The sequence below is a fragment of the Anarrhichthys ocellatus genome, unplaced genomic scaffold (genome assembly GCF_004355925.1).
Source record: "Anarrhichthys ocellatus isolate YVR2014 unplaced genomic scaffold, GSC_Weel_1.0 scaffold57, whole genome shotgun sequence".
Taxonomy (NCBI): Eukaryota; Metazoa; Chordata; class Actinopteri; order Perciformes; family Anarhichadidae; genus Anarrhichthys; species Anarrhichthys ocellatus.
Genome location: NW_022280087.1, coordinates 1,092,629 through 1,109,549, shown reverse-complemented (window position 1 = coordinate 1,109,549; position 16,921 = coordinate 1,092,629). Strand labels below are relative to the sequence as shown.

At 42.3% G+C, this 16,921-nt stretch overlaps 2 protein-coding genes across 2 annotated transcripts; both read left to right on the top strand.

Annotated features, from left to right (window-relative positions):
- Positions 1-23: 23 nt before the first annotated feature.
- tapbp.1 (TAP binding protein (tapasin), tandem duplicate 1) lies at positions 24-6,009 on the top strand. Its single transcript, XM_031871220.1, has 8 exons — positions 24-182; positions 1,248-1,433; positions 1,998-2,246; positions 2,381-2,740; positions 2,938-3,261; positions 4,780-4,881; positions 5,050-5,078; positions 5,236-6,009. Exons 1-8 carry the CDS (start codon positions 122-124, stop codon positions 5,245-5,247), a joined length of 1,323 nt encoding a protein of 440 aa, XP_031727080.1. The 5' UTR covers positions 24-121; the 3' UTR covers positions 5,248-6,009.
- A 753-nt stretch (positions 6,010-6,762) lies between these two features.
- Positions 6,763-16,514, top strand: daxx (death-domain associated protein). The gene is given in 12 exon segments (XM_031871363.1): positions 6,763-7,202; positions 8,340-8,504; positions 8,506-8,592; positions 9,650-10,099; positions 10,560-10,691; positions 10,818-10,934; positions 11,690-11,921; positions 13,038-13,207; positions 13,480-13,639; positions 13,843-14,413; positions 15,477-15,612; positions 16,148-16,514. Coding segments are annotated over 11 exon segments (2,262 nt in total). The 5' UTR covers positions 6,763-7,202; positions 8,340-8,357; the 3' UTR covers positions 16,208-16,514.
- The last annotated feature ends 407 nt before the right edge of the window (positions 16,515-16,921 follow it).

The window sequence follows — 16,921 nt, the reverse complement described above, 5'->3', positions numbered from 1 at the left end:
TTTTGTTTTTTCTAGCTTGTACGTGAAAGTGAAACTAAAATGAACCTCTAGTTGAAGGGGAAAACCAGCGCGATAAAGTCTACTTTGTTTGAGTGTCAGACAGCAAGAAGAAGACACAATCATGACGAACTGCTCTACGATCTACAAACTGTCGCTGGTTGCAGTGGTGTGCTTCATTAAAGGTGAGGTTGCGCTAACAGTCGAATAATTGAATCCGTCGTCGATATGTTGCCTCTGCTGCTGCCACATAGCCTACCATAGACCAGAAATATAACCGATGCGTGTTTTCTCATGTAATGACATGAGCTCCGTGGACAACATGAACATTCATATTAATGTGCATATCTTCAACTGCAGCAAATTTGGAAAATATGTATTAAGATATTCTGTTGCTTATATACTTAATAATATTATAGAAAAGTCAATACCTATAGCAAAACAGCTGTCTATAAGTATAAGTTGACAATGGAGTCGTGTGCATGACTTTAACTTTAAAACTCAAACTATTTAAATATAGTTATATGTGATTCTCCGTCAGATTCTTCATACACCGAATCAAGCATGGAATGCATTCACGTAATATAACGTGTGAAACAATGTCCTGTTCATCGCACACTGTTAACTTTAACATGGATTACTTTAAATGAAGGTACATTTCCAAAGGGACGTTGGTGTGAAGCGGTCAGTGCAGCAGCGCGCTCTCGTGGCCGAAAGTGTTCCCGGAAACAACAACTCGAGGTCTCACTGAATGAATACACGAGACAGCTGAAAAACATAGACATGATGATACAGCACATAGGCCGAACTGTGTTCGACTTTCTACAGAACACTTCCCACTCTGTCAGAAGTTTTGTTTAATGTCTAAACATTGACATAAAAGAGCAAAGAGAATAAAAGTGAAAGCAAAACTCTGAACCACTTCAGTCAGCCACAGAGTATTTAGCTCCCGAAAGGGGGAGTCATAGGGTTTAGGGTTTGATTCTTGCAATGTCCTGATGTGTTTTTGTATTTCCAATGACATTAACTTATTTTATAGTAGATCGATTCCATAAAAGGTTGTGGAAGGATACTAGAGACACAACGATTTATTGGTAAATATTAGGGGATTTTTGGAGTGTTGCCACTGAATAATACAAAATGCTGTGGACTTTAATATCAGAATATAGTGTAATCTGAGTATTATATTCCTGTTCCACTGTGGCTTTGTTTTTATATTGTTCCTTTCTTGTTGGATCTATTGTCTGAAGCCTGCAGCAGCAGCTGTCCAGTGTTGGAGTGCTGGTTGGTGCAGGAGAAGACGGGTCGAGGAGGAGGTTTAGCTGCAGCTACAAGCCAGGAGAAATCCCTGCTTCACGTCCGAACAGACCGCCACACCGCAGAGACCCAACAGGCTCCGTCCAACATCGACCCCGACAGAGTCTACTTTATCAGCGGTCAGTTCAAAATGACACGCAGAACGGGATGTGTGACCGCACATGTATGTAGATGTGTGAGAGAGAATTCTGTATGCACTGGGTGTAATTCAGTGTGTGTGTGTGTGTGTGTGTGTGTGTGTGTGTGTGTGTGTACTCTTCTGTATACCTTCAAAGTAAATGGAGAGCATTAAATAGATGCGCTACACAAATGCAGCAATCATGTTTTAGCTACGTATTCTCTGCGTCCTCTACACTTTTTTTTCTTTTTACATATAGAACAAACCTTTCGTGTTTAATATTACATCAATAATATAGATCTATGGGTTCAGTGTGGCTTAATTTCATCATTTATTTTTTTCCAGGCTTAAACTTGAATTTCTCAGCCAAGTATTCCATAATTAACTAGAAAGGTATCAGAAAAGGAAACAAAAAAGTATTGTGATTTTCCTAGTATTTATCTCTCTGCCATCTCCCTCTTTAGATTTTCTGATTTCTTTTACGTAGAAGCAGAGCGAGCATCTGTGACCTGCTTTTAACCATAGCGACGGAAACATGTGACCCGTCTGACTCCTGTTTACTCAGACCCAGCTGCCACTCTCTGCCACCGCTCTCTCAATCCTCCCAGAGGCTCAGTCGAGAAGCCCCAGTGTGAGATCAACCCCTTCCTGCCGCAGCCCTCCACCCTCAAATGGGTCGCTCCACTCACAGACTCCGCCTCCAGCCCCATTTACCTGCAGGCTGACTGGTTTTCCACCGCCCTTCAGGGCCTCAACGGACAGCTGGCCATTTCCACTATCACGCGTGCTCCCACAGCAACCAAAGAGCAGGATGGTAATGATTTATGACACAGAAGACCAGTCCGAAAAATGATGATTGTTACCAAGGGCCACCCACAACATGGTTGAGATGCGTACACAAAAATGTAATTGACTTGACTCTCTCCTCCTCACTGTCTGTCTCCTCAGTGATCCTGAGTGTGACCACTAAAACCGTCTCGGTGCAGTCCAGACTTGGGGAACCAGTGTTGCTGGACTGCGGCTTCTGGGTCGACCCCTCCTCGCCTCTGTCCGGGTTGGGTTTTGCCGTAGAGTGGCGCTACCAGTTCCGAGGCGACGGACGCTTGGTTCTGGCCTACGACGGCAAAACGGACCGCTTGGCTGATGTCCAAGAGGAAGGGGCCACGCTGGACTTTGAGGGTTTGCGCCAGAAAGGGAATGCGTCCCTGATCCTGCTGGAGGCTAAAGTGCGTCACTCCGGGATGTATATTTGTACGGTGTATCTGCCGTACCTTGTGGCTCAGGTGGCGTTGGAGCTTGAGATTATAGGTGAGGGAAAGGGGAAACTGTTATTGTTTAGTATCTGCTGTCATACAACGCTGAAATAAACTAATTATTCCGTTTGGAAATTAGGAGCTCATAAGCTCCAGAAGAACCTAGATTTCATTGAACCAGATTGTTATTAACGTTCTCTTACCGTCTTTCCTTTTTTCTTTGCTCCTCCGCTCTTTTCCCCTTCTACCCAGAACCTCCATCCCTCTCCATCCACCCGTCCCCTCTGCCCCTCGCTGTTCCCGGCCGGAATTTGACTGTCCAGTGTGAGGCGTCCGGCTTTGCCCCCCTCTCCCTGGAACTGAGCTGGGAGTTCAAAGGCACCGATGGGAAGTCCAGGCCTCTAGGATCAGGCAGCGTAACGGGCCACAGGCAGGCCTGGGATGGAACCTATAGCCAGAGCACCCGGCTGGAGCTGGACACAACCAAGCTGGACCTGGGCCCAGGAGGGGAGGTCACCTGTGTGGCTGTCCATCTTGGAGGCACACGACGGGCCAGCGTGACCCTCAATGTCATTGGTAAGGCTGAATGATTTATTGTCTAAGACATTTATGAAGCTCTTTCGGCGTCAGTGGGTTTGAACGTTTTTGTTCAATAAGTAGAGGCCAGGTGGTGATTTTTCTGCATGTTGCCAGGAATGGTTCAATTAGAAAAGGCAGGCATATCAATGTAAAACCCGATGTTATTTGAAATTTTGGTTATTATAATATACTGTAGCCTACATGTTGCATTTTCCTGGTTTTAAAGGAAGCGTTACAGTTATGTGATGCCATTTTCTATTTACAAGGTGCAATGTGTAAGATTTTACTTTAAAACATTGAAAAAAAATGAGTGAACATTATCAACAGAGTGTGAAGAGCTTACATTGCTGACGTTACGTTAAAGACGTGGAGAGGCGAGGGTGAGTCACTGTAGCGTCCAGTCTGCCCTCAGCCCAGGACGAAGAACTACAGTCGTTCTCTTGTCTCTGCCACCAGACAAACTGTCAAACAGGAAGAAACCTTGGAGAGAGCAACAGAGGAGGATCCTCTATCAGGACAGAAGTGTGATAGATGTCATGTGTACAGAATGAACAACACAACAGAGTTACAACACATTCAATGCATATCACATACATGATTCATGTAATGAGAGTAGTAAGCAGAATAATGATGGAAAAATGATGACTACTAATATTAACATCAGAAGTGGATATAGTAGAATAACAATGATAACAAAAGCAGTAATGGTATCGGCAATAGTAATAGCAATGTGACTACTAATAATAATGATAGTAGCAGTGGGTGTCAGCAGGACCACGGCAGGAGGAAGGACCAGGGACCAGATATAACCACGATCCATGGAAGCCTGAGAGGAGAGAAAGCACAAAGACGTTACACAGACCATAGCACAGTTAGTGGCACAGTAAACACACAGATGGCTAACTATGGGCCTGTGGCACACGTGAAGATTATAAAATAGTAGTGTTATTTTGACTCCGAATTTACGTATTCTTGCCCTGCTGTTAGTTAGTAGTTGTCTTTTTTTTTAAAACAACTGTAAATTGTGATTGTATGGACTCAGGTGTAGAGGTGAAATGCTGCCCCCTATGCTTTTGGAGCGGGTGGACAGGTATTACACATTGCACCTTTAGTTCAATGAACAGTGAATGTCTACCTGCTTGGATATCCACCCCTGCATTTAGTTACATCTATACATACAATAGATATGTGTTCACCAGCAGTCACACCTTGAATATCATCATTTAAAGACATAATGAATCTGACATATGTCATAGAGAGACTGCTACTCATTGAGCTGGATTATGGTCATTGTATGCTGTTTGGCCAGTAAAACATACTCATGAATGGCAAAGCTCATCCTCTTTAACATATTTTCAACGGAGATACGATTAGTTTAAGACATCTACTCTGTGTGATGGCTCTGGTGGAATATGTAACTCTTAAAATGAATTACTTTCATTAAGCTTGTCGACTAAGATGCAAGTCAAATGTATAGGAATCAATTATGTTTAAACTCCTCTTTTGTCTTTTCAGGGCTCAGCACCCCCTCCATTGAGGACTCGATGGCAATGGTCGGTGTAGCGCTGGTGCTCTACGGTCTTATAAAGTTCGTCTCTTGGACCTTCACCAGCTCAGGTAACAAATAATCCAGAAAGAATGCCATGTATACTAACAGTAATAATCGATTGTCTGCACCCATTTCATTATTTTAAACTGCAAGACAGATTGATATTTAATAAGATGCATTAATATATTTCAATTCCATTTCTGTATATGACTTTTTTATCTTTTCACTGCACACAGGCTCAGATGAGGCTGGTCAACAAGACAAGGTAATGTTACCTTTTCAAATATTTATTCACAAAATGTATAATTCTGAATGTTTTCACACAGACCACTTGTCTACTTGTACTTTATTATAATCCTGGTGCTGCTCCCGGGTGTTTTGCATGTCTCATTTCAATAATAACTTTCCACTTCTACTTACAGAAAGACAAGTAAAGAAGAACGAAGTCAACTGCTGTGGAAGTGTGATACTGAACCAACAAGCCTGTCTGTTTTGATATCTAGGATGGGGTTTCAGAAGTGACTATCCTCCAGACAGTTATGTCTTTTAGTTTAAGGCTATTGTGTCTCTCAATTTTACCTTTTTTTCACAGGTCCAGTTCTGCTAGGGTATCAGTGGCAAAGGGCTTCTGCTCAGTCTAAACATGTTTTTTGTGATATTTCTGTCACTTTAAAGCGATATAGCTGTTATATCTTATTGTCCTCCCACTGTTTGCATACTATATTTTGTCACAGACACTGGAAGGGTGCCAGAAAGTTAGAGGAATTTTGAAATAGTGTTGAAATATCAGCTTCAATTTGAAGATGTTAATGCTTCCATATGATTTTCCGCTATGTTTAAGAAACAGAAAGAATTAAATTAACATTGTTTATAAATGATCCAGGGCAGTAAAATTACTATTGGACTAAACTGTCCAAACCCACAAACAGAATCTTGTTTTTGTAAATATAGAAAAAATAATGTATGTATATTCTGACATTTTTGTTACTTGTGTGTTAGAGTGGTATTGCTTTCATTTTGTGTTGGTAGGAATGATGCTCCAACAGCCTGTGCTAATGCACTATTCAACTTCTATAGACGTGTGAAGGAAATGGTACAAACAGAGCACATAGTTCTACCCCACGGAAAATCTAAATTTGTGTTAGAATTCAAAGATTATAATTAAAGTGCCACATTCTTGGAAAACAAACTGAAAATGGTCACGTGTTCATTTATGATAGTATAATAGGGAAAATGTGTCTTCTTAAATGAATTCATAGGGCAGTATTTTAACAGACTGTAATGACTGGGCTGTTTTTATTTTCTTGCTGTTAATTCCGCAGGGATGAGAAATATTTCTAAATAAAAAAACCTTGTGATGAACTTCTCTCAAAGTTTGAGAGTAGTAAAATACAAAGTGTAAAAGTTGACTGATGTTCCAACAAAGTGAACTCAAGCTAGCATTAATGAGAAAGTGTAACTTCCGTTGTCCCTTTCAGAATAAAACTAAATTGTTTCGGAGTTGTGTTTTTAACTAAAACGTGTTAGAATCTTAGACAGAATAGAGAGACATAATACTAAGAAATGAAATAATACATAAAACAGAACTGTTTCATACCAGCAACTCACCATACATTTATGATTTATTATCAATCATTTTGAAATAATTATTAAATACATTTAAAGTATGAAAATATGTCAAGGTTGGGAGAAACAAATGTCTTTAATTTGACATCTATGAGATTAACGCAAACGTGAAATAGCTCTTCCTGCGTCTCTTTATGTTCACTATGTTTGTTGTTTGTGTTATTCGATTTAAGTGAGCGCATTCAAGTTAGAATTGGTGTTTGACACAACGTTAATTATTATATAACGTTACGTTTAGGTTTTAATCATCTGTATATAGGTTTTAATGCACTTCCTGGATTTTGACGTCTGTTAAACAAATTATCAAAATATAGCAATGGTACTCAAGGGGAGCAAATCACCCAATGGGTAACGATATTACTGGCCGTAAACCATCTATGAACCAATCAGAGGCGTTGGTGCTGGTAGGACTTTAGCGGGTACACTTTCGACAAGTCTAGCGATTTTGAGTCGACAGCATAGCGAAGTTGATGAGCATTGTTTTGGTAGAAAGACAGAAAGTCTGTGGGATTGAAATATGGTTTTAAATAGTATCGTGGATTTGTTTGTATAGTAACGTTGGGTTATGTCTTAAAAACAAGACACTGGCTTTTCTTCCAGCTCGTTATTTTCTTACTTCGCGCACTTAATGCTACTTGTCACAATGCTAACTAGCTAGCTAATGCTAACGAGCGTTAGCATAACTGAACACAGAATTTAATGGTGCATTGTGGTGAAACATTATCTTTTTTTGTCTTCACGTCAAACGGCTCATAAACAAGAGGTAAGGCACTTGTGAGTGTGTCGTAATGTGTTATAGTGCTAACCTTTATTTCCATTTGATAGCTTTTTGTCTGTCATAAAGCTAACCTCAATATGTCATCAAGCTTCGATCACGTCGTTGTTTACCTTCACTTACTGTTGTCTGACTGTTAGTTTCGTTTCTTAAACCACGGATAACGTAATGCTCATGTTAAATGGCGTCGTTGCTTGCCCATGAAGTATGGGGTAGTATTAGAGAGTCATAGCTAAATTCACAAACATATGGCCTTCTTTCAGTGTATTTTACTGTCTATATGAAGTAAAACTATCTACAAAGGGAGGGAGAATATCAAACAAACTATTACACGTATCAGAGGTACAGAGCCGCTGAAGGGTCATTATATAGTTAGAGAAAATACTTTGACGTTTGTGAGGCGAGCCACGAAAAACAACGCGAGTTTTATTTCTTTTGTTTCACCTCACAAACGCCAAAGTCCCGTCCCGTCCCCCCCCCCCCCATTAACAATCTACCATGTCCCTTCAGGGGCTCCGTACATGCCCCACACCTACGACTAAAGTAGTCTCGCACAGCCAGACCCTCTTTATCTACAGATATGTATACAGTGTATGAGCCAGACCTATGAGTAGATGAAGAGAACCAGCACTGTTGGCAGAAGAGCCGTCACTGAGATTACTCTGAGCAGTATGCATATGGGAATGAATTACAATATAGTAGATTTGAAAATATTTCTCACTTTTATCCCTGATGGTCTGAATTCATGAATGCTACTCGCAGTCTAACAAGAACGTCTAAAAGTACTGTACTTTAGTAAAATATTGAGGTACTTGTATTGAGTGTTTCCATTTAATGCTACTTTATACTTCTACGCCACTACATTTGGGAAGCCAATATTGTGCTTATTACTCCACTGCATTTATTGGACAGCTTTAGTTACGAGCTTATTTCGATTATTAATACAAAATATACATCAGTTATTTGTCACCAGTATTGTTATTAAACCCACCAATTCCCTCATGTTCCACCAGAACACTGCAACTTTCATATTGTTTGATCTTCAACATCCTTCTGCTTGTTTGACATCTTGTACTTTCAGTTGTCCTGATCAACATTCTCCCTGTTTTTATTTTCTGAAAGCAGAAATCACCAACGTTTTGGATGGCGGTGGCTCCCGCTTCGATGGCGGATAAGATCATCGTCCTTGATGATGATGAAGAGGAGAGGCCTCAACCCTCTTGCTCAGCCTCGTCCTCTCATCAACCAGCCAAAAAAGTCTTGCCACGCAGAGCTCAGCAGCCTGCCCCCCCCTACCCACATTACCCAGTCGCCTTTCGCCTCAGTGAAGAAGGACACGCATGTTCTGCAGGCTGAGAATCAGAAGTTGTTCACTGAGGTGAGGTTAGACGGTTAAGGGGCACAACTGAGTGTGTTTACGCAAACCTTGTCGATTATTTAGAAATGTGACAATATAATTGTTTGGCTTTCTGCTAGAATAACAGTGGTAAATGTCCAGTCCAAAGTATATTAACCTTTGGCTGGTAGCTGTTTATTTCTCTCCTTGATGGAATTGGGGGTATTGTATGAAATGGCAACTAATATACACGCTGGAATGAAAAGCTCCCTTTTGAAGAAGTCATGAAGCCTATTCCAGTGTGCTCATACTTTTCACTTTTCATTGCATTGATCTCTGTACCCCATGATAATGTAGATACACAAACGTCCATTGTAACTAATGACGATACTTATAAATACCAGATAGTCGTAATTATAATGACACATTACATTGAAACTGGAACAAACCTGAATCACAAAGTGCTGTTGTACGTGTTCTTAACGACCTTTTACAGTTTGTGAAAATGAAGACATGCGCTAGTGTGCGCACGCAGTTATGCAACAGAATTATGCCGGATTGCAATTGCTTGTCAAGATATGAAAGCGCATCAGCCACCAAAGGTCGCGGATGCAACCTAAACAAATTGACTTTCTAGATCTGTGTGCTGGTAGTGATGTGTGTAGATTACATTAGCAAGTGGCCCAATATTTAGTGGCTAGATATATTTTAAATACATGCTCGTGTGTTTATTATCTATGCCAACCATAAGTTACTACGAGCAACCACGGACGCATTCGACTGAAAGTCACCGGTTAACTCAGTCACTCGTTAGACTGAAACGGTCGCGATCCTGTCGGAATTCCCCAGAACTTGAGTCCACTGTTTGAACATCTATTCTGACAACCGACCATGCAACAAGCAGACATTTTGATGCTGTTAACAGTTTTAATTTTAAAAAGTGTCAAGCTTGCTAACCGGTCTGGACGGCCAACATGCACACGCATGTATAGTTTTGATGATGTTTGCTGTAAGGGCGTTTATCATTTTTCCTCTCTCTCTCCCTCCTCTGTCACCTTGCCTTGTCATCATGGGTGTTTTCTCTACTCCTTCATCCTAGTTCGTGGAGCACTGCTCAACTCACACCCAGGACTGCCCCGAGGTCTTGACCTTCCTCCAAACCAAGCATGCCAAGGCCTCCCCAGAGTATCTGTTCTCCGTGGAGTTCAGGAACACCTTGGGACGATGTCTGACTCACACTCAGGCAAACCGGTCCAAAACCTTTGTCTACATCAATGAACTCTGCACTGCACTCAGGAAGCATGCAGCGAAGAGGAGGCAGGCCCTCACCAAGGTTGAACCCGGGCTTTCTACCTCATCAAGTTCTGTCCAGTTTACCTCTGATTTGCCCAAAAGGAAAGACGAGAGTAAAGATGAGATGAATGAGGAAGAGGACGGGGTAAAACCGGCAGCGGGGGATAAGCAACCTTCCACCTCAGGGCTGCAGGAGGGCAACAACAAGGAGGGACCGGAAGCAGAGAAAAAGGCAAAGAGGGCATCCAGGAAACAGGTTAGTGTTGAACACTAGACATGTGATGAATAATTAGAAATAGGATTTTTATGGCACTTTTCAAGTTTCTTCAGTGTTTATGAAGTACTATTCATAAAAGTAGAACAGATAAAGATCACATTAAAGAGCATAAAAGTATGAATGATGAATGTGATGGGTTTGTGATGGATTTTTTAATGTATATTGGTTTTTAATGGACACATAAAGGTATTTCTTTTCAGATTTTGATCAGCTTATACAATGTCTTTAATGCAATTAGTACCTCACTAAGGTGTAGTTGTCACCTGTTTTTACTTGGTAGCCTAGAAACCATTAACCAATCGCAACTAATTCTTCTTTTTCCTTTCATCCCCGACATACAACTTGATACGGGAAACACAAGCAACCAGGATGAATCGCCTAAACTTATGAGTCTGTGTCGGCAAACACACTGACCCTTCACTTTCTCAATTTCTCTCAGATAGCGTACCTGGAGAACCTGCTGAAGGTGTACAACGACGAGATCTGCCGCCTGCAGCAGGCCGAGCTGAATTTAGATGACCTGGGAACTGAGGACTCTTTATACATCCAGGAACACAAGCTCAAACGCAAGGTGAGCCTGCAGGTTGATTAGGCTCAGGGCTCCACTGCTGATAAACACGGCTGAAAGCTGTCAAATGCCAGGTTGTGTGACCGCTAGTCACACCTCTTCTTCTGTCCTCTACTTCTTCTCTTCCAGATGATAAAGATTTATGAAAAGCTGTGTGAACTGAAGGAGTGCAGCACACTAACGGGCCGAGTCATTGAGCAGAGGATCCCCTACAAAAGCACTCGTTATCCTGAGATCAACAGGAAGGTGAGCTGGTGGTTGCTTTAGTCCGTTTAAATGTCCTGGACAGTAACAGGCTGGGTGAAACTTAGTGTGATTGGGTTGTTTTATCTTGATCCTGGCTCCCATAGTAGATGTTGGTAGTGACCTCTGACCCGCTTAGGTATATCTTAAGTTCAGCAGTATTCATTTTGTATGAGCTGACACCAGGTTGTGCATCTACCATGTTAAATGTCTCACAGCTGAACTCTTATTTGCATGAACAGGATTATTATTGCTCACAGCAAGATTTGATCACTATTACTCTCTTTATTTAGGTTTTCAAAAAGCACGATACAAAACAGAAAAATGCAGAACCCCAAAATGAGTTGATGTAAATTGGAACTATCCAGAGTTTAACTTTTATTTCTATTGTATCAATAGTTATATCTTCATGCTTTTGAAGCAGGACCTTCAGTATTTGGATAAAGTAGCTCATAAAAAAAAAAAGGTGTGGCAAATTTAGTAATGAGTCAACAGCTGTTATTTCAATGTGTCAGATACATATTTAATCAACTTTTGGGGGAATATAAATATCACACAAGACGTGATAATAATACGTTAAGGGAGTCGGAGCGGGATCAGTCAGAACGTCCTATAGAAGCAAAGTGACATGAGAAAACAAAGACATAACTATGTGCCATGCATGAACTGGTGATGTTGGAGAAGCTGTTGCTGTATTTTTACGTGGGTGAATGTGATCGGCTCCTGATCCCTTGCCCTACGTTTCTTCCTCCCGTCAGATCGAGCGTTTCATCAACAGTCCTGAGGCGCAGCGGAACCCTCCGGATTTCCAAGACATCTTCCAGCAGGTGCTGCGCGCTAATGAGCGCCACAACCTGTGCCTGAGCCGAAAACAGCTGGACCAGATCGCCCAGGAGGCTTTCAGAGAGACCTGGCGCTGCATGCAGGAGAGACGCCACCTGGACCTGGTGTACAACTTCGGCTCGCGCCTCACTGACGCCTACAAGCCTGGTGAGACTGTCTGCCGGTTGCTGTGGCAGACTTGACTCTTAGAATGCTTTGTTCTGACGTTACGCAGGTTATCAACACAAATGCACCACAAGAAACCTTTATTTTCTGGTTTGAACAAACCTTTAAGGGCGATCCCACTTCAACAATCACCCAGTGTCTCGTGCAGCGCATTAGTATGGATAGAAATGTTAATGTCGACGTCTTCAAGGGTTTGGAAGTAATTATAGTTGACACTTTCTTTGGTCTGTTGGTAAACACAAAAAGATTAATAAAGTTCAATAAACGTTCCAGCTACTCATGTACAGCTCCGTGCTACAGCTATTCCATAAATTTGTCTTATATGAAGTGCAATTCTTTCCACCCTTGTTTTTAAAACGCCTACTTTCCTCTCAAGGCTTGAACAACTTTTGGACACTTTGTGTTGAGTGTATAAAACATGATTTACTGCGTTAAAGGGCCAGGATGTAGCATTTCAGGGGATCTTTTTAGCAAAAATGGAATTCAATATTCATAATAATGTTGTTCTTGAGTTTGTAATCGCTTAAGAATCTTGTTTTTGTTAGCTGAGAATGAGTCCTTCATATCTACACAGAGAGCTGGTCGTCTTCACGGAGTCCACCGTGTTGCACCGTCATGTTTCTACAGAAGCCCACAAAGGGCAAACCAAACACTGGCTCCATAGAGAGCCTTTCATTTTCCTAAGTTACCCGGAGGCCACCGTAGTTCTCCGACACGCTTGTGAAACTGTGGTAACGTGAGCCGCAGAGTGCAACACCGGTGTACCGTGACCTCCGTTGCTCCTAAAGGAGTGTTGCTATGGTATGTAGGCAAATGATGTTACCCTGGTTTTGCATTCGACGGCTCACGTGACCGCAGTCTTGGAAAGGGAGGAGTCAGTGGAGGGGTTAGTCTGCAACCGCACCTCTAGATGCCAAAACATCCTTCACACTGTCTCTTTAAGAAGTGCCGTGTCTTTACATTTGACTTGGTTGACGGGACCACACTGGTGCAAAGACAAAGTTCTATCTCTCTTTGCCCATCTCTTATCTGACTCTTAATTAATTGTCCTCGCCCTTGCCTCATCTATCCCTTCTCCCCCCCACCCCCCCTCTAAAGCCACTGACCCGGCTCTGGAGGACCCCTCACTGCTGCGGAAGCTTCGGTCGAACAGAGAAGTGGCTCTGTCCCGTCTCGAGGAGGTCATCACCAACTACGCCATCAAACAAGAGGACGCGGAGGAGCAGGACAGGGCCAAACGGCTGGAGAAAGACAGCAAGGAGAAGGAGGTAAGAGAGCGTCTGTGGAAGGAGGAAAATCATCAGTCTTCTGCTTTCAGTGTTTCACATGCTTTTGGTTTCATTTTTATGTATGAAAATGTGTTCCTGGAATTGTTTTATCCCTATGATCTTTGCATTCTCCACAGTAATGCATACAATTATATAGAAATAAAACTCAACATTCGAGAAATATATTATGATACATATATCTTGCTTCTGACAGCTCTGTTTCTTTTTAAAATCCTGTTTTTCCTTGTTTGACCCTCACATCTTATTTTCAGACCCACAAATCAGAAAACGGAGAAGGAACTAAAGAGGTGAACGGAGTGGCAGAGGTGGAGGAAGAAGAGGAGGTGGAGGAGGATGACGATGAAGAAGATGAATCATCAGACCCAGACATTGAGGAAGAGATCCAGGCCAGCACCCAGCAGAACGGACCAGGTAAGAGCAGAGATGTTCACTGAAATTTCTTTTTTTTATTCTGAAGTTTCAACAGTAAATCCAGTTTCCTGCCACTTTTAAATGATGTTAACATATTTCTAAGACATATTTTGCTTCAGTTTTTAGACTAAGTCTCTCTGATTGTATTAGTGGGAGCGACGGAGAGAAAAGATTTCATTGCATTCATTTCCCTCTTTCTGTAGACGATGACGAGGACGTCGGTGACGAGGATGTCGGTAACGAGGCGGAACCAGCGTGTGAAGGCACCAACAAGGAGGATCAGACGGATCGGTTGGCAGGAAGTGTTTCTGCAGGGGAAGAAGAAAGCGTGAAAGATGAGGACGACGAGCCAGCAAGTGGACTCAGTCCTCTTTCTGATGAGAGCAAGCCCCAGATCTCTCCGCTGGCCGACCTCCCCTCCCCCAGACAGAGCCCCAGCCAATCAGAGCCAATGCAGACTGATGACCAGACGCTGCTGTCTAATGGTAACCATGCAGGCTTAGAGGAGCCCGTGGATTCCTCCAATCATGTTTCAGTCGTGCTGGTAAGCACCACCAAAGTCACTCAGGACCCTGCAGACGTTTCTCCGGCAACAGCCAACGGGGTGTCTTTGCCGCTGTCGCCAGCGGTCATCGTAGAAAGTTGTGTCACACAGACGACCAACGGCACGTCGCCGCCGCCAAGCCTCAGAGCCACGAGGAGCCAGAAGAGGAAGAGGGAGGAAGCGACGTCAGGGAACTCCCGAAATAATAAGCATATACTCGTCCACGACAGGTACTGAAGGCTTTGTTACTCATAGATTAGGACTGCATGACATGGAGAAATATGTGACATGAATGTATTAGATATTGTTGCTAAAAAAAGTATATTGACACTGCAAATCATATTTGCAGTGTCAATAAATATGAACTTAACTTAACTTAGACCAAATGAAAAACAGGAAAGAGGAGCTCAGGTGAACTGTTTTTTTTTTAGTGTGGTTGTATGAGCTTCTTATTCAGACAGTATTACCTACAGTAGAGGGCGGTCGGTATGCCCCCTGTTTGGAGAAGGACCAGCACAGATGCAAAGCAATGCACTGCTGTGGGCGGGGCAGCAGCAAAACTTAGTTTAGACACCTAAACAAGTCAATATCAGTTCATGTGTACGCTATATTTAGAATATTTTCACAGCTTTACTTTGCTGCCAGACAGCCCTTTCTCAACAGGAGCTGAAGCCGTTATTTCTGCTCTCTTCAAAGCCACCAGACTCTTCTGACTCACAGTCATAACACAAACTATCTAACGATCAGTGCAGCGGTAGACCAGCAATTCCTGTGTTTTCAAGGTGAAATTACTGATTTGGTCAAAGCAGTCTGGTCCAGGACTCAACCTGGTCTTGTCTTAAACAACAGCACCTGTGTGATCTCTCGATGAACGTCGACGAGTCAGACTACTACTTATTCACCAGCAAATCGGTCAACAATTTAACGAAACAACACATCTGTATTTCTCGATTTTCAATGATGGACTTTTTGTTCAGTTCTAGTTTGCATCAGCACCTTTTTAAGCTGTGCTGTGTGCTCAACACATACTCTCACTGATGAAGAGGAACAGAGGTTGAGATAAAGTTCACTTAGTCTGGGACTCCACAGTCAAGAAAACAGTAATGCATTTAAAATGCCACTTTAGTTGTAGCCCTAGTGCTCTTCAATTAATAATAATATATTATTGTTTGTCTGGATTAAAGTTTCGGCAAGTAATTTAACCTTTTTGATTTTCTTTTACCTCTGATATTCCCACAAAAACTCTTTGTCGTCGTCCCCCCCCCCCCCCCCCCAAACCTGTTCCCTCCCCAGTGAGGCAGACGTCCCTCTGGATATGGGCGTTTTCAGCTGCAACTCTCCACAGCAGGCAGAGTCAACCCGAGCAGACACTCCAACCAATGAAATGGTCAGCAGCTCTCAGTCGACTCCACCCCCCAAGAAAAACAAGGTGGGTGCTCATAGAAAGAGGACAATTTCCAGGTATAGTTTATACGTGTGTGTGTGTCTCACTATTAAATCTTATTTCCATATCTTTTTTATGATGATGTTCATCATTATGTTATACAGCTGTTTCTCATCCTTTATCAAGGTCACATCGATTACATTAGTAATTAAAAAATAGTACGGAATTATTGTTTTTACTGATTTTTCACCCAAAACAACAACAACAACATTTGAAAGACAAACACATCAGTTTAAACCGACGTTGACACATATTTGATGTGTTTCCTCCTACAAGTAGTCGTTGTCCTCCACAGTGTTACGGCGTGAGTATCTCAGGAGATGCTTCTAAAATCAAAAGTTCAAACAAGAGAATGTGAGAGAAAAAGGGCTCCAGACAATGACTCAAATTAAGAATGAAATGAAATACCGGTAATCTGTGTCTGATTTTCACCTGTTTAATAATTAAATTATACAGTGATAAATACAAGAAAACATTGAGCCGTGATCACACTGTACTCACTGAGTGTGTTTGTTTCCAGGTCAACGTGGCCACACAGTGTGACCCAGACGAGGTCATCGTCCTGTCAGACTCTGAGTGATTGGTCCACATCTCGCCTGTATTCTGGGTCACGCGGAAAATCAGCGGATTTTTAAGGACCGTCCTTGTCCGCTGGCTTGTCAGGAGAGGAAGAAGCTCAATTTTTTCCCCCAGAACTTGTGAAACTTAAGTATGATCCAAACCGACAATATCAAGTTTTTACTAAATGCACAACAGCCGTTGGTAGCTGTGGAAGACGGAGAAAACTATGGATTTAGTACCTCATGTCACTTGATTACATACAACCAAACAAAAGCCAAGACAAGTGTTTTTGTAAAAGACTTAAATAAAAATAATTGTAACCTAAATTTTGAAAGAAAGCCGTTTCAACAGGACTTGATTTTGTTTTTGTAAAATCAAGGAGTCCTCGTGTTCAGCTGTGAACACCAGAGAATACAGTTGTCACTGTCTCAAAGCAGAGAGGCATCGGCTGGTGTTTACCTCGCCTGTCTTCTCTCCCTTTTCGGGTGCAGTAAAGATGACTTCATCAGAAGCTATTGGGTGATCCAAGCAGCCAAACGTCTGTCGCCGTGTTTCCTGCCATTCGGTGCAGCACTAACAATGCGTCAGCTGGCAGTAGCATTGAAATAAGGAGAACTCTTGTTTGAGGGGTTGAGGTAAGAAACCAGTGCCTGAAAACATGACCTGTGCAGCCGGACGCGTGGCCCAGACTGAGACTCGACTGGCGAAGGCTTCGGTAGCTCACTGCCAGTTT